The sequence below is a fragment of the Tachyglossus aculeatus genome, chromosome 1, assembly GCF_015852505.1.
Source record: "Tachyglossus aculeatus isolate mTacAcu1 chromosome 1, mTacAcu1.pri, whole genome shotgun sequence".
Lineage (NCBI taxonomy): Eukaryota > Metazoa > Chordata > Mammalia > Monotremata > Tachyglossidae > Tachyglossus > Tachyglossus aculeatus.
This window is the reverse complement of record NC_052066.1, coordinates 169,909,633-169,931,422: the sequence shown is the minus strand read 5'-3', so window position 1 is coordinate 169,931,422 and position 21,790 is coordinate 169,909,633. Positions and strand designations below refer to the sequence as shown.

Here is a 21,790-nt window from a genome sequence, read left to right as displayed (position 1 = left end):
GCTTTGGAGTCAGAGTTCTTGGGTTCAAATCCCGGCTCCGCCAATTGTCAGCTGTGTGACTTTGGGCAAGTCGCTTCACTTCTCTGGGCCTCAGTTCCCTCATCTGTAAAATGGGGATGAAGACTGTGAGCCCCATGTGGGACAACCTGATCGCCTTGTAACCTCTCCCAGCACTTAGAACAGTGCTTTGCACATAGTAAGTGCTTAATAAATGCTATCATTATTATGTGAAGAGAGCAGGCTTTTCAGGCCAGGGCAGGACTTGGGCTGTTGACATTAAGGTAAATAAATAAATAAATATCATTGATTGATTGATTGAAGGTGAAGCCCACCCCTGCCCTCTCTCCCAGGCACTTTTCCCCACAGCGTGCTCTGATAACACTCCCGTTTTGCCACAGGGAACAACTTCCGAGAGGAATCAGCCCAGTACTTCTCCGAGGCACTAACGGTAAGGAGCGGGCACCGCTCTAATAGCTAGCTGCTGGGAGCCCAGGATAAGGATTGCCATGGGGAAGGTGGATAGCCTTTGGGCAGATATGGAACCTCTGGCACTTCCATCCCCTCCTCCACTACCTCCTTCCACCATTCTCCTGCCAGCCTCCCTCTGGAGAGTTAAAGAGAAAAGAAGAAGAAAGCCCCTTTGATCTTCAAGCCCCCAGGGGTGTACCAAGAGTGAGGGCCTATAGTATAAACAGCTGGACTGACTGGAAGGAGGATGGGAGAGATGACCCTCTGCTGATCTTTGTCCCACCAGGTTAATTACCGGACAAAGGAACTGGACCTCAGCCACAATGAATTTTCTGAGAAGGGAGGAGAGTTCCTGGGACACATGCTGGGTAAACCCACGGTGGTGGGTGGAATGGTGGGAAAGGGAGGGGGAGGCGGGTGATGATGGGAGGGAAGCTGTTTGATTTCTAAAAGGCGGTCTGGGGTGGCGGGTTATCTCATGCCCCTCTCCTGCTAATGTCATCTCCTGCCAGCCTTGGAGAAGGGATTCTCTTGAGCTGTTGTCCAATCTCTTTGCCAGCCTACAATGAAGGGCTGACGGTACTGAATCTGAGCTGGAACCATCTGCGGAAGAAGGGGGCTACAGCAGTGAGCACTGGTCTCCGGGTGAGGCACGCCCCAAGGAGGTCTCCTCCCCTCATCCCCACTGTCGTCATCACCATTGTCATCTTCCCCACTTCCATCACTGGCCTGTCTCTTGTTATTGTCCCCACTGTTTGGATCCCCATCAGTCATACCTACCTAGTGCCCACCGAGGACTGTGTGAATCCCCGTTTCTGTGATACCCCTCTATTCTCTGACACTGGTCCTGTTGGGGTAGTGAAGCGGGAAATAGCTAATAGTGGAGTCCATGGGAGTGTTTGGCAAATTAGGGCAGCAGGAAGGACACTGTTGGGAGTCTATGCCTGATACTGGTTGGAACAATATTGTGTTGTTTGGGTTTTTTTTTTAATCATTGGTATTTGTTACATGCTCGTTATGTCTAGTAGGCACTATACTAAGCACTGGGGTAGACACAAGGTAGGTTGGACACAGTCCATGTCCCACATGGGGCTCACGGTCTTAATCCCCATTTTGCAGATTAGGTAATTGAGGAGTAGAGAAGTGAAGTGACTTGCCTGAAGTCACGCAGCAGATGAGTGGCAGAGTCAGGATCAGAACCCAGGTCCTTCTGACTCCAGGCTAGTGCTCTATCTACTAGGCCACGCTGCTTCTGAAGCTTTCAGCTGAACTTTCAGTCTGGGTCCTGCTAGGAGTAAGATGGAGCAGACAAACCCTTTCTGGTCCCCCTCCTTCCCTCTGGAATCTTTGGCTTAAAGGGAGGCCAGAGAGCCGCCGGAGAAAAGGCTGAAAATCCTTTTTGGCTAGATATTCTGCCTCCGTGTTGCCTGTGATGCTCTCATCTCTCTCTGGAGGTCAATGCGACGCTGAAGACTTTAGATCTTTCCTGGAATGGCTTGGGGAATGAGGGGGCCCTGGCCCTGGGGGAGGCACTCAAAGTCAACACCACCCTGGTCTACCTGGACATCAGCAGCAATCACATCTACAGCGAAGGGGCTGGGAAGCTGAGCAAGGGCTTGGAAAGCAATGGGACCCTCAAGATCCTGAAGGTAAAGCTAGCATCTCAGTGGCAGGGAATTTCATTCATTCATTCAATCAATCGTGTTTATTGAGTGCTTTCTGTGTGCAGAGCACTGTACTAAGTGCTTGGGAAGTACAAGTTGGCGACATATAGAGATGGTCCGTACCCAACAGTGGGCTCACAGTCTAGAAGGGGGAGACAGAGAACAAAACAAAACATATTAACAAAATAAAATAATTAGAATAAATATGTACAAATAAAATAAATAGAGTAATAAATCCGTACAAACATATATACATATATACAGGTGCTGTGGGGAGGGGAAGGTGGTAAGGCCGGGGGGATGGGGAGGGGGAGGAGGGGGAGAGGAAGGAGGCGGCTCAGTCTGGGAAGGCCTCCTGGGAGAAATTCTAGGAGGAGAGAGGAAGGGAGGATGGGTATCCAGTGAGAGGTCCAGAGCTAGAAGGAATGAAAGCCCTCAAACTGCTTGAGCAGAGTGCAAGAGGCCCCGGAAGGTACAGAACACTGGAATGAGTCCCCTGAGAACAGATCCCAAGAAGACACAGTCATGATTAGGGGGACCACCACCATCTTGAATAACCCTCCCCTGCCTCAACCTCTGTCTTGTTTTTCTCCCGCAGCTTTCCTTTAATCCCTTGACCGTAGAGGGGGCCATGGTCCTTATTGCATCTCTCAAGAAGAACCCTAAATCCAGGATGGAGGAGCTCAACATCTCAGTAGGTCACCCACATAAATCCATTTCCGAACCATCTGGGGGTTCAGACTTCAGGACCTGGGATTGTCTTCACAGGGTTGCATTTACAAGGAAAGATAGGTCCTATATGAATTGGAAAAGTCTGAATGGGGTAGCTCAGGAGATTTACGGGTCCTCCCCAAAATGCAGCTTGGTTTGGTGAACTCTTTCTCTTCAGGGCAGTACCAAAGGTAGTAAGTAGTAAATCACCATGGCCAAGGGAAAAAGTCCAGAACTGGGTGTCAGGAATCTATCATTTATCAGCATCTTCATCATCATCATCATCACCATCATCATTAATGGTATTTGTTGAGAGCTTACTATGTGCAGAGCACTGTACTAAGCACTTATAAGAGTAGAGTGAAACAGAGTTGGTAGAGGAAAGAGTCCTCTTACAGTCTAATGGAAGAGACAGACATTAATATTAATAAATCATTTATGACATATAATATATAGGTATGTTCTTAAGTGCCCCTGAAGTGGGGCAAACATCAAATGCCCAAAGTTCACAGATCCTAGAACCTTGGTGCCAATCCCAGCTTCACCACTTGCCTCCTGGGTGTCTTTGGACATGTCACTTGACTTCTCTGTGCCTCAGTTTCCTGATGAAATGCCTATTCTCCTTCTCCCTTAGACTGGGAACCCTAAGTGGGGCAGGAGCTACGTCTGATCAGATCATCCTGCCCCCACCCTAGCTCTTCGTACATAGTAAACTCTTAACAAATGCCTCAGTGATATGTGATGATGACGATTAATAACACTCATGTCAACCCAGTGTTGTATCCGGCATGCATACTTACAGGAAGCGTCTTTTAGTCCATAAATATCTGCGACTATGAGAGTGCCACAACTACCATCCTGATTCCTCCCCCTCCTGTCCCATGTAAAGCCTCAATTCCACAAAAGCCATCACGGCTGCATCAGTGTCCCGAGCCACGGAGCCCCAGGCCCCAGTCCAGTGGCTATTACAAGTCCCAACCCTGGCACCCAGCCTCAGACCCACACCCAAGGCAATGTCACCCCCTGCCAGATCATGGCAAAGCTCCATCCCGGCTGCAGCTGGCCACAGGATGCCCTAGAAAGCAGCTCTGGAAAAGTCAACAATGCCCCTTCCCCCCAGTTCCTACACCCACACCTTCTCCCAGACCCTGGAGAGAGCAATGGAATACAGTCAAGAGAGAATTCATAGGCAGAAAACAGAAATATTAAAGGCCCTTCCTAAACCAAGTGAAACACATAGAAAGAAAAAAATACCCATTAAATCAGGGGAAACAGAGATCACCACGCACACACCAGGAGGCATACATGGACTCACAAAGGCACACAATGAGGAAGACCTGAAAAAAGTAATGGGCACACTCACAAGTAAAACACATATTTAGAGAAACTCAAACAGATCCACGCGGGAAAAGCCAACCCAGACACAGACACACATTATAGGTTGCATATATGTGTGTATTTTTATCCACCAAGGATGGTACTGTTTTCATTTCTCCCTCCTTCTTTGTAATATGATTTTCTCCAAGCCTTGACTCTATTATGTTAGAGCCACCTCTTTCTAACTTTTGCATGCCTCGCTGGTCAGCTTTCTACTTCTGCTTTCCAGCTGTCCATACTGTACCACGTCTTCTGAGGTCTTGCTTCACTGAGTCCCCAAAACATTTCTTCCATCCACTCTGTTTCTCCCTTTCAGATAACTGCAGAGCAGTTGTTTGGGTATCTGCTTTCATTCACACATATCCTGCTCAGGAATGTTGGATATGAAGAGCATTACTTCAAAGCCAGTAAACTCACTGACTCTAGGACTTGATCATTTGTGATCCTGTCTTCTCGTGTGACAACAAGTGTGACAAAAAGACACATTTGAGGGGCCTAATGTAGGAGTGAGATGTCCTATCTAACAAACACCATTTAAAAAAATATCTATAAAGAGCCTGTGACCCAGAACACAGCCCTGATGCAAAGACTAGATTGAACAAAACTGGATTTGCCTTACTCCATTGATTATGGGGAAGGTCAAATATCAGACCTCGTATTGTGATGGAGCTAGTCGTATCACATTGAGGTAATTTCATAATCTTGCTATATTTTCAGGACAACCACATGTTTTAGTAATTTACCTGAATCCAGATTTCCTAAAGGGATTAAATCCTTTGCAAGTTTTTCACATGCTCGGTAGAGGTCTTGAGAGTGGTCCCTGCATGTCTTCTGTGTCTGGCATGCAGCAAGGATCGCGTCCATTAGAGTCAAGCCTCCTTTTGAGGGTAATAATGATGGAATATTTGAAACCTTGCGGCATTTTCTCAATAGTCTGTAGGTGGAGGGAGGGCATGTGCATGAAGACAGACCATCACAAATACCTTCACAAGAACCCTGGGTTACAGAAAAAAACAAGAGAAAACACCTAGAAAACCCTCAACCTGAGCACACCAATATGGTGAAACACACAGGGACATACCTTAAATTATTCTGGAAAGTTCTGCTCACAGGAATATACCTTGATCTACAGCAATTTAATTTCAGCCAGGGTGCTAATAACATCAAGATTCATTCCTATCCAGGTATGCAGGTAAATTACATAGGATTTTTGTTTGGGAGAAGTAAAGTGTATCTTACTATCAGTGGGCTATGCACTTAATTTGTATTTCCAGTGAAGGTGATGAGTTTAATGCACACTCTCCAGTTTAGTACTGCAATGCCCAACCCCTCCAGAATGTGCTATATGATGACAGACCGGGGTCAAAAGAACACGAACCACATAAGCTCAGCTATATATAAAGACAGGCCCCAAAAGCTAAACAAAGCTCAGAGACATCCTCCATTCCTAGAACAGGTACTTTCCTAGTATTGCATGTAGTATAAGATTAGGGCCCAGGTCAATGGCATGGTCTCCTGCCAGACCCACTCGTCAAGTTCTGAAAGTCAATTTGTTCCTCGCGGCTGAAAGTTAAAGGAATCCTGGGCCATCCCAATTGTTAAGTGCTTATTATTTGTTTAGTGCTTATTATGTGCCAGGCACTGTTCTAAGCGCTGGGGTAGGTACAAGTTAATCAGGCTGGATACAGTCCACGTCTCACAGAGGGCTCACAATCTTAGTACCCATTTTGTAGATGAGGGTACTGAGGCAGAGAGAAGTTAAGTGACTTGATGCAGGTCACAAAGCAGACAAGTGGCAGAGCTGGAGTCAGAACTTAGGTCCTCCTGGGTCCCGGGTCCATGCTCTCAACTGAGACACAAGGAGGCCGAACGAACATTAGGAAGGGGAAACATCTGCAAAGAAGGGGAAACATCTCCCAAGTGCTGTGGGGACAGAGTGGACACTTTTCCTGGCTAGAGGCCCCGTCTAACAGGGTGCCCACTCTGAGCTCAGCAGAGCCCCCTCTTTCTTTCCCTTGCCTAGAATGTGATGGTGAACGAAGGGTTCCTCAGACTGCTGGGTGGGGTTTGCCACGTTCACCCCCAGCTGGACGTAGTCCATGGTGATGTCGGAGGACAAATCAGCAAGAAGCCCAACCTACAGCCAGACCCCATGGTATTGATTAAGGTGAGAAACTTCCTTTACCCTAGGGATGACGATGATAGAGTCCCCAAAGAGAATGATGGATGAACCTTGGACCTGAGAGTTCACCTGTGCAGAGGAAGGGATGTGAGCGCCATTCACGTTCTCTCATCCCTGCCTGTCACATCCTCGCTGTGATACAGTGAGACCAACAAGTACGTGGGACGGGATGCAATGCATTGACATAAAACACAAAAAGCCCTCCTGGAGAGTGCAGGGGTCATTTACAGCCCAAACTAGCAGATGATCCCATGTTAGCCAGTTATTTTTCCGAATTCCTGTGGGTCTGACCACCTCATGGAATACCCTAAGGAGTTCTTGGTGGTTCCCTACTTGAGGACCTAATGGAAAGAGCAACTGGTGTGACCTAGTGGAAAGATCCCAGGACTGGGAGTTCAATTTCAAGCTCTGCCACTGGTCTGCTGTGTGACACTGCAACCGGAGCCCTGTCTTTGTCCCCAGAAGGATTGGCAGGTGATATGCAATCTGTCCATCAATGTCTCCTCCTTGACTTCAGTGGAATTTGAGCTAACTTATTAAGTGTAGCATCCTCCCATACAGTGGCCATCCAGCGACTGATCGCATCTGTCTTTGCATCCTGTTCCCACTCATTCCTTCACCTTCTTCCTTCCCTTCTAGCCCTCTCCTGGCTCATCAGAGGGTGATCCGGTGGGCAAATTCAGTAGTTGACCTCAGTGTTTTTCTATCATTATATCAGTCTGTGGCCTCCCTAATCCTCTCAAGCACTAGGTGAATTTGTGAATTCAACGAACAGTCTTCCAAAGAATCCCCTCAGTGTTATAAGATGACTGAAACATTCTTCTGAATCGCTATTGAACCGAAGTCCATGTCCTAAACTGGTCAGCGCTCTCTACACTCAAATCTTTCCTATTCCTGTTTTCTGATCTGTTCCCTGATCCACCCAATGTTCTCCATATTCTTAAAAGAGAATTAAGGAGAACTCAAACTGAAAGACTAATGTGGCAGTTTGGGAAATGATGACAGTAGTTTTATCAGCTGCATGGCCTAGTGAAAATGTCCATCTTCCCCTCTAGATTCTAAGCTTGTTATAGGCAGGGGACATGTCTGCTAATTCTGTTGTATTGTACTCTCTCAAGTGCTTAGTACAGTGTTCTGCACATAGTAAGCGCTCAATAAATACCACCGATGGATTGATCAGTCAATTGAAAGAGCAGGGGACAAGGAGTCAGTAGACCCGGGTTCTAAGGCCCAACTGTCAGTTGCCTGCTGTGTGACCTGGGCAAGTCACTCAACCTCTCTGTGCCATAATTTCTTCATCTGTTAAAAGGGGATAAAATCCCCATTCTCACACTAAGACTAGGAGCCCCACATAGGACAGGGATTGTGACCGATTTGTTTATCTAGTAATCTGTCCAGTATCTGCCTCATAGTAAAGACTTAAGATATATTACTAGTATTTTATCATTATTATTATTACCTAGAGGTAAGTAGGAAGATTCAAACTCAAATCACACTGGGCCGATCGGCATGACTAGTCCTGGACTTACACAGAGCACTGATCAGGTCCCCAAGATGTTGTGATCTTGGAAAAAGTTCCACACTGCTTTCCACATGTGCATTCTTCTGTTTTTCTCAGAACTACCTGGACGAACACAAGCTGAAACTCTGGGATTTCTTCAGAGATATGGACAAGGAAGGAAACATGAAGATCCCCGTGGCAGACTTCCGGAAAGCTTTAACGCAGGTGTGGTTCGGAGTTTATTCTTGGCCCCTCAGTGTGTGGATTTACTCTCTTTTCTACAGCTCCCAGATGGGAGACCCGGGGGACTCTGCTGAGAGGAGAACTCATCCCAGAAGGTCTGGGAGGAGCTGTTACTCCAAATCAATCTCAGAGGCAGTGCCAAGGCAATGCCACATATTGTATACCTGGCAGAAGAATCCACAGATTCCATCTGGAGCCATCTGTTAACCTTGTGGCTTCTCCTCCCTGTTCTGGGCATTTTCAAAGGGTTATAGACAATCAAAAGAGGTTGTATCCCACGCCTGTCCATCATCGGGCCACCTGGTCCTTTAGGATCATGGTCTTTTAAATGTTCCAGAATTAAATGGTTCCAAAGGACTGACTAATATGCCAAAGCGGGAGATTTCTTTCTGGTCCTAAACACTGGGATCTGTCTCCATGCTCGTCGGCCCACAGGTTTCAGTTTCCGTCTCGGCAGGGGAGGGTTTCCTGGAATAAGCTTCAAACCATTTTCTATGGCACGAGGAGTCTGAGCCCACAGAGGCTACAGCAGGCCCAGTCACTGTATCATCCCCATCCTTCTGTCTCCATAGCAACACAAGATCCCTCTGGACCAAATTCAAATTAGGGAGCTGATAAAGAAACTGGACCCGGATCACACGGGAAAGGTGGACTACAGGTGAATGTCAAGTTCCAAGGGTCATCCTGACTTACTTATTACTGAAGAATCCTCTCTGCTGACCGTGTCTCAGTCAATCAATCCATCGATTGTATCTACTGAGAGCTTACTCTATGCAGACTCCTGTCTCACTCTCTCCTATGTCTCCCCACATTCCTTTCCCTGTCACCCAATGTCCCTGCCTTTTGGAATTCATCTTCTCAATACAAATAGTCAATCTGGCCAGATCAATCTGCCAAAGATAAATTCTTGTACCACCTTCCAGATGCTGTTATTCCACTCCAATTGACTCCAGTCCTTATTCACTCCTCTAATGCTAACTTTCTCACTGTTCCTCCATCCCATCTATCTCACCGCCAACCCCTCACCCACATCCTGTCTCTGGACTGGAATGCCCTCTCTCCTCAAACCTGCCAGACAATTACTCTCCCCGACTTCAAAGCCTTATTTTAGGCACATCTCCTCCAAGAGACCTTCCCTGACTAAGCCCTCCTTTCCTCTTCTCCTCTTCCTAAGCTTTTCTATGTCACCCGGATTTGCTCCCTTTATTCATTCCCGCTCCAAGCAAGCACCACAACATTTGTGTACATATCTGTAATTTATTTATTTATTTATATTATTGCCCGCCTCCCCCTGTAGACTGTAAGCTTGTTGTGGGCAGGGAATGTGTCTGCTTATTGTTGTATTGTACTCTCCCAAGCGCTTAGTGCAGTGCTCTGCATACAGTAAGAGCTCAATAAATACAATTGAATGGACTGAATTAATTAATTAATTAATCTGACAAGAAAATGTTCTAATTTTAGCTCTCCCACTTGTTACATGCCAGGGCCATAGGCACCTAGAACAGCACTGATCCAATCCCCAAATGACCTTCGCTCAGCTTCAGCCCCAATATGGACAGATAGGAGGGCTACGTGCAGCCCCAAATAACTGACATGCAGACAGGCTTATGAGGGTTGGGAGAGTGGAGTGGCCAGGGAGATTGGAGATCAGTCATGGCACCGATCTCCACTGAGGTGTGTTTCTCTGCTATTCTAGTTGTTCAATCTCTCATCCTATCCCAACTGGATTACTGCATCAGCCTCCTTTCTGGCCTCCCATCCTCCTGTCTCTCCCTGCTTCAGTCTATTCTTCACTCTGCTGCCTGGATTATCTTTCCACAGAAATGCTCTGGGCATGTCATTCCCTTCCTCAAAAATCTCCAGTGGTTGCCTATCAACCTTTGCATGAAGCAAAAACTCCTCACTCTCGGCTTCAAAGCTCTTCATCACCTCGCCCCCTCCTACCTCACCTCCCTTCTCTCCTTCTACAACCCAGCTCGCACCCTCCAGTCCTCTGCTGCTCACCTCCTCACTGTGCCTCGCTCTCACCTGTCCCGCCATCAACCCCTGGCCCATGTCCTTCCCCTGGCCTGTAATGCCCTCCCTCCACACATCTGCCAAACTAGCTCTCTTCCTCCCTTCAAAGCCCTATTGAGAGCTCACCTCCTCCAGGAGGCCTTCCCAGACTGAGCTCCCTTTTCCTCTGCTCCTCCTCCCCTCTGCATCTTCCCTACTCCCTCCCTCTGCCCTACCCCCTTCCCCTCCCCACAGCACTTGTGTATATTTGTACATATTTATTACTCTATTTTATTAATGAGGTGTATATAGCTCTAATTCTATTTATCTATTCTGATGGTATTGACACCTGTCTACTTGTTTTGTTTGTTTTGTTTTGTTGTCTGTCTCCCCCTTCTAGACCGTGAGCCCATTGTTGGGTAGGGACCGTCTCTATATGTTGCCGATTTGTACTTCCCAAGCGCTTAGTATAGTGCTCTGCACACAGTAAGTGCTCAATAAATACGACTGAATTAACGAATGAATGAATAATGAATGAATTCTCCTCATTCATTCATTCAATCGTATTTATTGAGCGCTTACTGTGTGCAGAGCACTGTACTAAGAGCTTGGGAAGTACAAATCAGCAACATATAGCGTTGGTAACATACAGAGACGGTTACCCAACAGCGGGCTCACAGTCTAGAAGGGGGAGACAGGCAACAAAACAAAACATATTAACAAAATAAAATTAATAGAATAAATATGTACAAGTAAAATAAATAAATAGAGTAATAAATATGTATAAACATATATACATATACACAGGTGCTGTGGGGAGGGGAAGGAGGTAAGGCGGGGGGATGAGGAGGGGGATTTGAACCCATGACCTCTGACTCCATAGCCCAGGCTCTTTCCACTGGGCCATGCTGCTTCTCTATAAGCAGAAATAATAATAAAAATAATGGAAATAATAATAATAGAAATAATTTCCACCCTCAGGTCGAAGGTAGGGGGCTCCTGGGCCCAGCTGGGCAACCCTCGTGAGCATCATTGAGCTCCTGCTGCTGAACACGAAACTCAACTGTTTGGGTCACACTCTTTCCTTTTTTTGCTCCCTCAGAAAGAGGTGAAGGTTAGAGAGGTATCCCTCTAAGATTATAATGATGGTATTTGTTAAGCACGTACTATGTGCCAATCACTGTTCTAAGTGCTGGGGTAGATACAAAGTAATCAGGCTGTCCCATGTGGGGTTCACACTCTTAATTCCCATTTTAGAGCTAAGGGAACTGAGGCACAGAGAAATTTAGTGACTTGCCCAAGGTCACACAGCAGACGAGTGGTGGAGCCGGGATTAGAACCCATGATTTCTGACTCCCAAGCCAGTGTTCTTTCCACTAAGCCACACTGGTTCCCTAAAATGATCTTCACCTCGACCCACAAGAGATGTGGATACATAAGTGTAGTTCACTAGTCCAAAATTTGATGCTTCTTCCCTAACCATTAGAAATGACCACCATTTTACAGTTCCTCTGAACATCCTGTTGCTAATGTTAAGAGATGGGAGTTCAGATTGCCTGGGTCCTTGATCTCCTCCAGGACTGCTAATGTGCATGCTCTTATGTCATCTTTCCAGCAACAAAGACTTGAGTAGATGTGAAGAGCAAAGCATTGCAGCCAAAACCAGAAATCTCAGGTCGCTGCTTGCCACCAAGGGACATAAAATCTCTGTCTTGTTCCCCTCTAGATTGTAAACTAGACTGTTATGGGCAGGGAACGTGCCTGTTAATTCTGTTGTACACTCCCAAGTACTTAGTATAGTGCTCTGTACACAGTAATCACTCAGTAAATTGATCGATTGATTGATGTCTGTGTCTCCCCTATAGTAATTATGGTATTTGTGAAGCACTTACTATGTGCCAGGCCAAAGGCAGCCTTGTTCAGAGCTCCAACCCTACAGATCCAAGTGGCTCTCAGGCCTGATCTGCGCTCCGCTTTTCTTTCAAACCAGTCACTTACAAGATCAGAAGCCACAATAACAGCAAACTCAAGGAGGAGAGAAACCCTGGCAGAAAGGACAGACCCAGCTCAGCAGGATGCCGAGGAAAGAGCCGGAGCTGCCTGAAGTAACTGTGGACTTATGCTAAGGACTAAGGAAAGTCAAAGACCCAGACCAGAAGGAAGTCACTTAGTCTCGGGAGCTAAACATAAAGGTAGGGTTCCCCTACATATCCAGCCTGGTGGTTTGCATTTCCCCTCCCAGATTCAGAAAGTTGCAGGGGGCAAAATGGGTTTGGAGGACTTGGCAAGTTAAGCCACGCTGAGTCATTAGCTGCTTTGTACATTGAGCCCCTTGGTTGAGGTTGAAATGAAGTTTTCTATCTTGGACCCTGCTGCTGAGAAGGTTAAGGTTGGAGGCCCAGCGGTGTTATCAGGATAAGTGAGGTGGAGGGAGGTTAGAGAGGAATCGCTAGGGAAATCAGTGAGAGGAAGGGGGGGTTTTAGAGCTGAGGGTAAATGAGTAAATGAGGCACAATCAATCCATCGATGGTATTTATTGAGTGCTTCCTATGTGCAGAGCACTGTACTAGGCACTTGGGAGAGTACGATACTACAGAATCAGCACAAACATTCCCTGCCCATATCAAGGCACAAGATGAATGAACCATGATTCAACATATGACCACGACTCTGGCTTACTTTTTAAAAATGGATCTTAGTGACCCAAATAAAGCTGCCCAGAAATTAAAGGAATAATCGATCCTGTAAAAAACAGGGACCTCTAGAAATAAATCCGTGGATTTCCATCTCAGAGGGGAGTGATTACCCGACAAACTTGGAGGTTGGATTAAAACGTGCTACTGATGTTCAGGAAGCAAGGAAGAGAGAGCCAGGGCTCAGCTTTCAGGAGCCAGGAGTTTTCCTCAAAGTCCCCTCCTCTGAAAATCCTCATTACTGCCCACAAGACCTCCATTTCACCTTCAGAACCAAAGGAAAATCAGGCTTTTCCAGGGAAGAAGTGAAACTAAAACATCCCAACCAGAGGGGATGGAATCTCAAGATGACCTTCTTTGTGGGGGCTGATTTATCTATATTAAGCTGCCTGTCCTGGCTCTCACCCACCTGTCAAAACTGCCTTTGGCCTGGTGTCAATAGCAAACCATAACTCCTCCAGTGATTTCCCAGATTGAGCTTTTTAGTATTTAAAACAAAAATCTCAAGACTCAGTCCTCATGGTCTTAAAGTGGCTTGGAAAACCTTTCTTGGGAGGGCTAGTCTACCCCACTCCCTTTTTTCCTCTTTCACTCTTCTCCAACTCCATGGGTCACTTAGGGTGACCATTTATCTGCTTTTATTCATCTTGAAGTCTCAGGACCAAGGCTCCTCCACCACTCCTGATGAGGGACTCCACCACCGGTAAGCAGGTAAGGAAAAACTGAATAAGAAAAAAAAACCTAGAAAGGACATATCTCAAAGGAAACGGTGCTAGCTTAACCACAGAATCCCTTAACGGAGGAACGTGAGACTCTAGAAAGGCCCAGAGAGCTGCTTCATATTCCAAGATGATAATAGTGATAGAGACAACCTGTCCAGGTGTATGGATGTGACTGAAAAGTCCTATGTTCAACTGCCACTCTATTCCAAATGTGAAGTTGTGTATGCAGAGGTGGTCCTCTGATGGACTGGTGTTTTTGCCACATAGGGCATTGCTCCTCTAAGGGCTGGTTATTTTCCTCAGTCTTACTGTCAGTCTGAAGCAGTTTCCTGACTCAGCCAGATGATTCACAATCTTTGCCTATCTTTTTATGTGTGTGTGTATGCTTCTAGACCACAGTCACCAGAATACGATAGCTCTTGGGTAAAGTCTCAGAGACATTCAATGATACTGGCAGCCTTTAGAGTTCCTTTCTGGCATCTTTAAACATGGCAGCATAAAAGGCCCTTCAGTAGGTTCTGAGATAAATCCCTAATTCACGCTGATGTTAATGGTAAAGGGCTCTTTCAACACTGACTCAACCACCCTGGGCTCGGGGTCCTGATGGACCTTTCAGGGCAGCTAAATTGGCATCGTATTTGCCAGAACCCAAATCTGTTCATGATGTCAAATACTATAGGAGGACCTACAAACTGCTCCCTGCAATTTTCCTATGTTTGTTATGTGGCAAAGAGAATATTTGCTGGACTGTGCTGTGTTTCGTCTGAAAACATGCTGCAGTATAGACAAGACAGTCAACAGGGGGATTCTGCTGACTGCCAGAAAAAGCAGCATGTCCTAGTGGAAAGAGCACTGGCCTGGGAGTTGGAGGACCTAATTCTAATCTAATCATGATTCTAATCATGTCCCTGCTGTGTGGCCTTAGGCAAGTCACTTAACTCCTCTGTGCCCCTGCTCCCTCATCTGCAAAATGGGGATTCAATATCTGTTCTCCCTCTTACTTAGATGGTAAGTCCCACGTGGGACTTGGTTATCTTGTATAATAATATTAATAATAATAGCATTTATTAAGCGCTGTTCTGAGCACTGGGGAGGTACAAGGTGATCAGGTTGTCCCACATGGGGCTCACAGTCTTAATCCCCACTTTAGATGAGGTAACCGAGGCACAGAGAAGTTAAGTGACTTGCCCAAATTCACACAGCTGACAGTTGGCGGAGCCGGGATTTGAACCCCTGACCTCTGATCCAAAGCCCGTGCTCTTTCCAATGTATCTACCCCAGCCTTAAGAACAGTGCTGGGCACATAGTAAGCACTTAACAAATTCCACTATTATTATTCTGGCTAAGGTCTTGCTGGTGATGGAGATAAGTGAGAGACCCTGGTGATTTTCACTACCAGTTTTTTTGTGTGTTTTTTCTTGAAGGTGGTGATTATGGTAGGTGTTTGGAAGTCCTGGAATATTTTTTGGTGTTTTGAATGTTGAGAGAAACCCAGTGCGAATGGCTAAACATTAAATCTCTTAATTACATAAATGAGCCTTCCTACTACTTCCTACACCAGTAGGGGTATTGTTGTTATATTTCTTAAAGGCTTATTATGTGTCCAGCACTGTTCTTAACTCAGGGGTTAATCAGATCAAACATTGCCCTTGTTCCTACAGTCTACGTAGGAGAGAGAACTGGCATTAAATCCCCATTTTCCCGATGGGGAAACTGAAGCACCAAGAATTGAAGTGACTTCCCCAAGGTCACACACAGGCAACTGACAAAGCTGGGATTAGAATGCAGGTCCTCTGAGTTCCAGGCCCGTGCTTTTTCCACTAGGCTATGCTCCTTGTTGTTACTGCGATTACTGAGATTTTGTTACTGAGATATCTCCACAGGACTTCCCCCTTGTCTCTGATGAGAGAAACATCTTCTGCTCTCATCAGGAATGCTGTGATAGTGTACCAGGGTTTTGCCACTTCTCAGTGATGAACAAAGTCTTTGGTTTGGTGGAGGTCAGCATAGTTCTAGTTCTCTTCCATCAGTAGATCAATGTCAGTCAATCAGTGGCAATTATTAAGTGCTTACTATTCATTCATTCAATAGTATTTTTTGAGCGCTTACTGTGTGCAGAGCACTATACTAAGTGCTTGGGAGAGTACAGCGCAGCAGAATCAAGCAGACACGTTCCTGCCCATAGCGAGCTAACTTGTTGGCATGTCATCAATGGTCACATATTGTCCATTATTTGCAATTATATGTATAATTTTATTACTTCATTTATTTGGATGGGAGCTTTAGGAAGATCCTAATTTACATCAGAACACAGATCTAAATATGGAATGCAGTCCCAACAGATGAGAAGAAAAATAACTTAGGGAGGGCTAGAATTTCACCATTCCCATGGTCTTTCCGTCGTGGTGCCACTCTTGATGGTGGCATTTTATCAGATGTGTAGGACTCTGTGTAATGATATGGTAAAGGAGGGTGCCTAGAGGGTGAGATGTAGCGTGGCTCAGTGGAAAGAGCACAGGCTTTGGAGTCAGAGGTCATGGGTTCAAATCCCGGCTCTGCCCATTGTCAGCCGTGTGACTTTGGGCAAGTCACTTAACTTCTCTGGGGCTTCAGTGACCTCATCTGTAAAATGGGGATTAAGGCTGTGAGCCCCCCGTGGGACAACCTGATTACCTTGTAACCTCCCCAGCAGTTAGAACAGTGCTTTGCACATAGTAAGCACTTAATAAATGCTATTATTATTATTATTATTATTATTATTATTATTATTATTACTCAGATCCCACTATAGCAGAGCAAATGTCACTGAATCCAGTTCCCCCAAAATGTAAGCTCATACTACTCTGGGACCACTAGATGTCACGTCAGCCCCAAAATTCAGACCAACACTGGCGTGACACAATTTCAGCCAAGCATTTTCTTCTCCTAGAGGAGACCCTAATACTTTACATAAATATATTTTATTTTATTTTATTTTATTTTATTTTATTTTATTTTATTTTGTTGGTATGTTTGGTTCTGTTCTCTGTCTCCCCCTTTTAGACTGTGAGCCCACTGTTGGGTAGGGACTGTCTCTATGTGTTGCCAATTTGTACTTCCCAAGCACTTAGTACAGTGCTCTGCACATAGTAAGTGCTCAATAAATACGATTGATTGATTGATTGATTGATTGATTTACCTTTTACTTTACTTCACCTTTTTAAATCCACCAACAATCACGCTGCCGAATTCTCACTCAAGAGGGAGAGATTTGGCTTAACCCCTCGGCTGCCAAGAACTTCCCCGCAGCACCTGTATATATGTATACATGTTTGTACGTATTTATTACTCTATTTATTGATTTATTTTACTAGTACATATCTATTCTATTTATTTTATTTTGTTAATATGCTTTGTTTTGTTCTCTGTCTCCCCCTTCTAGACTGTGAGCCCACTGTTGGGTAGGGACCGTCTCTACGTGTTGCCAACTTGTACTTCCCAAGCGCTTAGTACAGTGCTCTGCACACAGTAAGCGCTCAATAAATACGATTGATTGATTGTGTTAAATCGTTAGGGACTAGGACTACTGTCTACGCTTGTTATGAGGAGGGACTACGTCCACCAATTCTGTTGTTTTGTAACTCTCCCAGGTGCTGAGTACAGTGCTCTGTACATTGTAAGCGTGCAATAAATACCATCGATTGATGGATTTCTTGACCCATCACTGGGTCTCATGACAGCCAAAGTTCAGGGGCTGCATTGGCTGGGCATTCAACCCTTCAGATAAGGGAGTAGGGAGGAGGTAACAAGTTCCTTCCACCATTCATTCATTCATTCAATCATATTTATTGAGCACTTACTGTGTACAGAGCACTGTACTAAGCGCTTGGGAAGTACAAGTTGGCAACATATAGAGACGGTCCCTACCCAACAGTGGGCTCACAGTCTAGAAGGGGGAGACAGAGAACAAAACAAAACATATTAACAAAATAAAATAATTAGAATATTTTACCACCACCATAATGGGTGGTGGTTCAACCTGGGGCTGCTTGACTATTAAATCCTCTGGACTCCACCTGGACTCCACCTGGATTATGCAATATTTGTTCTGTCAAATGCTTTATTCATTTATTCAGTCGTATTTATTGAGCTCTTACTGTGAGCAAAGCACTGTACTGAGCGTCTGGGAGAGTACAATATAACAATCAACAGACACATTCCATGCCCACAATGAGCTTGCCTTCTTTTGTACCACACCACAACTGCAAACCGATGTGATGTCTCACTGCCAAGAATAGTAATAATAATAGCATTTGTTGAGCACTTACTATATGCCCAGCGCTGTTCCAAGCGCTGGGGTAGATAGAAGGTAATTGGGTTGCCCCAAGTGGGGCTCGCAATCTTAATCCCCATTTTACAGATGAGGTAACTGAGGCACAGAGAAGTTAAGTGACTTGCCCAAAGTCACCCAGCAGACACGTGGTGGAGCTGGGATTAGAACCCACGTCCTCTAACTCCCAAGCCCGTGCTCTTGTCACTAAGCCATTCTGCTTCACATGCAAGAAAGCAATCCTCTCAAGTCTCCTGGGAAGAATTCTTGCCCAAACAAAATTCTAGCTCCTTTGAGCTCCCTTACCCAACTACCACCATCCCCGAAGCGTCGCCCTCGACTTCGGGCTTACAAGGATGCAGTACTCTATGGGCCTTGACAGTATTACTCTTAATACCCTCTGCCAATTACCTAGTGAAATCTCACCAGGACAACAAGCTTCTGTGAACCTTGCAGAAGGTGTCAATTTTACATTGAGAATCCAGGGGTGAACTTGGAGTGGAACATAGAGGGAGCGGGGCTTCACTATCCACAGGGTAGTGGCTTTCAGCGCTTAGAACAGTGCTTTGCACATAGTAAGCGCTTAATAAATGCCATCATTATTATTATTATTATTTCAGAGTCCCAGACTGAAGCTGCCTTTTTGGCCCCTCTTCCAACCTTCATCTAGCCCCAACGTTGGCAAGGCAAGCTGGTTACAGCTGTTCACCCTGACCACCAAAACTGTGGGGCTGAAAATCACACCTTCCAGGCCTATTCCACACAGGGATGATGCCCCCTCGCTCCATAGACCAACCCATGTGAGGCTGACACGGGAGAGGAGCAGAGGTGCCTGGGTGAATGAGGGCTCCGCCAATACACATTTATTTGAGCAAATGGACTTTCCAGAACTATTTGAAAGCGAAGCCATAGCGTCAGAGTCACTGGCAGAGAGTGGGAAGTCCTGGGCCAGGAGGAGAGAGAAAAACGAAAAGGGACTGTGGCTTGGGAGTCTGTCTTTGTTCCAAGAAACACACGACGTTCAGGGGAAAGAAGAACCGGGGGCAAGTGAGGTAGCGACAGTCACATGGTCTAGCAGATTGAGGGGAGGGCTGGGTGTCAGGACTCTCGGGTGCCATTCGCAACCCAGCTTCTGCCTTCGCGTTTGGCTTGAACAAAAGAGAAGCGATGAGAGAAGGGGGAGGAAAGGGGACTCTCTGGGCGGGATAACTTCCTTCTTGTTACTCTGAATCCCTCCGAGAGGACGTTATTTTTTATATTTTAATTGGACTCAGGAAAAACAATGGTGTCTAACCTACTTGGCAAAGAGCAAGGAGTGAACAGGCTTTTATAGTGCTGCAAGCTGGATGGGAAGGATGAAATAAACAGACTCGACCCTGGCTTCCCTCCAGAGATGCACAAAGAAAAAGGAGTCCATCTAGTGCCCCTGTTTGCCTCCTCATAGCCTCTATTAGACCCTTTCTCCCACCCTCCCACGCCACTGGGCTCTCTCTCTATAAGGGGGTCATTCTCCCTGCCCCCCAGAACTTGCTTCACTACGTAAAGACAAACACCATCCCCCCTCTGGAGCTTACACTTCTTCCTTCGCTTCCACTTGTATTTCCACTCCCAAGATTCACAATAAACTGGACAGCGGGGTGCGGGGGAGGTAGAGAGGAGGGCCGGGACGGATCCGGGGCACTCCTTCTCGTGTCCATCACTATGACCTTTTATTTTTTTCTTCTTATCCATGGTTTCTCCTGGCATGCTGCAAATGTGAACAAATTAAAAGTTATACCACGCTTTGACCTGCTCAGAGGAAAAGGATGTGGTGAAACATCATCCTCTTCTGAACTTCTCTGTCTGCTATCTGTCTGACCCGGGTATGATTATCTCTGCAGACATCTCACCACAGTGTGGTTGGGGCTGGAGTTACTTGATAGGTTGGAAAATGGTATCTGAAATGGGAATCTGTATGTCTGCAAAAATGTGAAATATCAGTGCGAGTATGTGTGGGGGTGTTGCGGGGGACGGGGCTGCTCTAACCACCGGACAGGAGACCCAGCTGTCTTAAGCCCCTTAGGAGGATCCATTCAAGCTATTCTAACATCACCCTCCTCTCACTATTCTTTCCCTCCTCTACTCTGACTGGTGTTCCAAGGTCACCCTCAAATGTCCCTCCATAACCAAGTCTGGGCCCACCTCAGGGAGGACTGAAGGGGAACCATGACCCCGTGCTTCTGATTTCTGGGGCCTCAAGCCCATCAGAACAGAAGCCTGTGCCCTTTAGATTGTCAGCTCGTTGTAGGCAGGGAATGTGCCTACCAACTCTGTTGTAGCATACTCTCCCAAGTGCTTAGTGCAGTGCTCTGCACACAGTAAGCATTCCATAAATACCAATGATGACAGATCGACTGATTGATCTAAGCCTGAGTGTCCAGTAATCCCGGAGATCAGTGAGCCTGGTCTGCTCTGCAGGTGAAGGAGAGGGGAAGGGGTGCGGGATGGGGAGCTGGGGAGGACATGCCAGAATTCATTCACGGGTCTGGCGGCGCAGTTTTCACCTACCCGGTGCTTTTCCAAATCTGAAGGACAAGCCGCGCAAACTGCTTTTGTCCCATCTCTTCTCTTATGTGCCCAGACGAGGGAGCCCCGCTCTCACAAGACGTTGCATTCCCGCCACATTCCCAATGCATTCCAGGGAGTCAGCCAGCCATCCAGGGAGACAACTCCAGAACCCAAACCCCAAGACTCCTCTCTAACCCGAAGCAAACCCGTATCCGACAGATATCTCTCTGTAGCCTTCCCCAGCCTGGGGAGGCAGGGGATGGCCCATCAGAGCATCGGGAGAAGACTGGCCAGAGGTCAGTAGGAAGAGGCTGCCCACTAGCTCCTCCAGGGCAACCTGGTTCAGAGTGCAAGGGAATTTTCCTGGGACAGGAAATCTAGCAATAGAACGGAAGTTGATCTTTTCCTTTCCCCTATTCTCCTTTCTCAGAATGTATTCCGAGAAACCGTGGTGACCCCCTGCTACCTCGTGGAAGCCTCGAGCCCCAGAGTGAGGGGCTCTCAAGCAGCTTCTGCCCCTACTTAACCCTGAAGCTTCTCATTCGCCTCTCTTGACAATAAATTGGCTGCAAACCCTTGATGTGGGCTTGACGCCTGATCGAATGGCTGGAACGCTCCACATTGGCAAGTCTACCTGTTCCAAGGATTCCAGGGATCCAAACTGAACCCTCACAAATTCCCTAGGGAATGATCAATCTGGGTCCTCTCCCAGGAGCCCTGGACATGTCCAGGGTCCCCCAGACTCCCCTGAGACTCTGGGACCATGACCCGGGCCCCCAAGAAAAGGAGAATGGAATTGCTCTGGGCTCCACCAAATCTCCTTGAGTCGAAGATGACCCGAAGTCCTGCAGGTCCCTGTTCACTTCAGTCATTTGTTTGGTGGTATTTATTTATCATCTCCTTTATTTTTTAAAAAATGGTATTTGTTGAGTGCTTAGAATACTAAGTCCTGTATTAAGTACAGGGGTAGATACAAGCTAATCAGGTTGGACACAGCCCAGGTTCCACGTGGGGTTCACTGTCTTAATCCTCATTTTTTACAGATGAGGTGACTGAGGCACACAGAATTTAAGTGATTTCCCTAAGGTCACAAAGCAGTCAAGTAGCAGAACCAGGATTAGAACCCAGGGCTTCTGATTCCCAGGCCCGTGCTCTTCCCTTTAGGCCATGTGGCTTCTCTGTGGGCGAAGCAGTCTGCTAATTCTCTGGTACTGTACTCTCCCAAGCGCTTAGCAGAGTGCACTGCACCTAGCAGAGAAGCAGCGTGGCTCAGTGGAAAGAGCCCGGGCTTTGGAGTCAGAGGTCATGGGTTCAAATCCCTGCTCCACCAATTGCCAGCTGTGTGACTTTGGGCAACTCACTTCACTTCTCTGGGCTT

The 21,790-nt window shown here is 46.5% G+C and overlaps 1 protein-coding gene across 3 annotated transcripts in view; it reads left to right on the top strand.

The window, feature by feature from the left end:
* The window catches only part of LRRC74A (leucine rich repeat containing 74A), a 38,472-nt gene extending 17,492 nt beyond the window's left edge, over positions 1–20,980 (top strand). Inside the window, exons 6-15 of one of the 3 annotated variants that reach the window (XR_005449836.1) lie at positions 399–448; positions 755–836; positions 1,028–1,113; positions 1,923–2,117; positions 2,731–2,826; positions 6,244–6,387; positions 8,021–8,128; positions 12,132–12,333; positions 13,488–13,545; positions 20,843–20,980. Coding sequence is in view for 1 of the 3 variants with exons in the window: in XM_038744377.1 (XP_038600305.1) it covers positions 399–448; positions 755–836; positions 1,028–1,113; positions 1,923–2,117; positions 2,731–2,826; positions 6,244–6,387; positions 8,021–8,128; positions 8,719–8,804; positions 12,132–12,159 (875 nt within the window). In the remaining 2 variants the exon portion in view is untranslated. Of the gene's footprint in view, positions 1–398; positions 449–754; positions 837–1,027; positions 1,114–1,922; positions 2,118–2,730; positions 2,827–6,243; positions 6,388–8,020; positions 8,129–8,718; positions 8,805–12,131; positions 12,334–13,487; positions 13,546–20,842 lie in introns of those variants that run through there. The other 2 variants (XR_005449837.1, XM_038744377.1) reach the window with 2 other exon arrangements.
* The last annotated feature ends 810 nt before the right edge of the window (positions 20,981–21,790 follow it).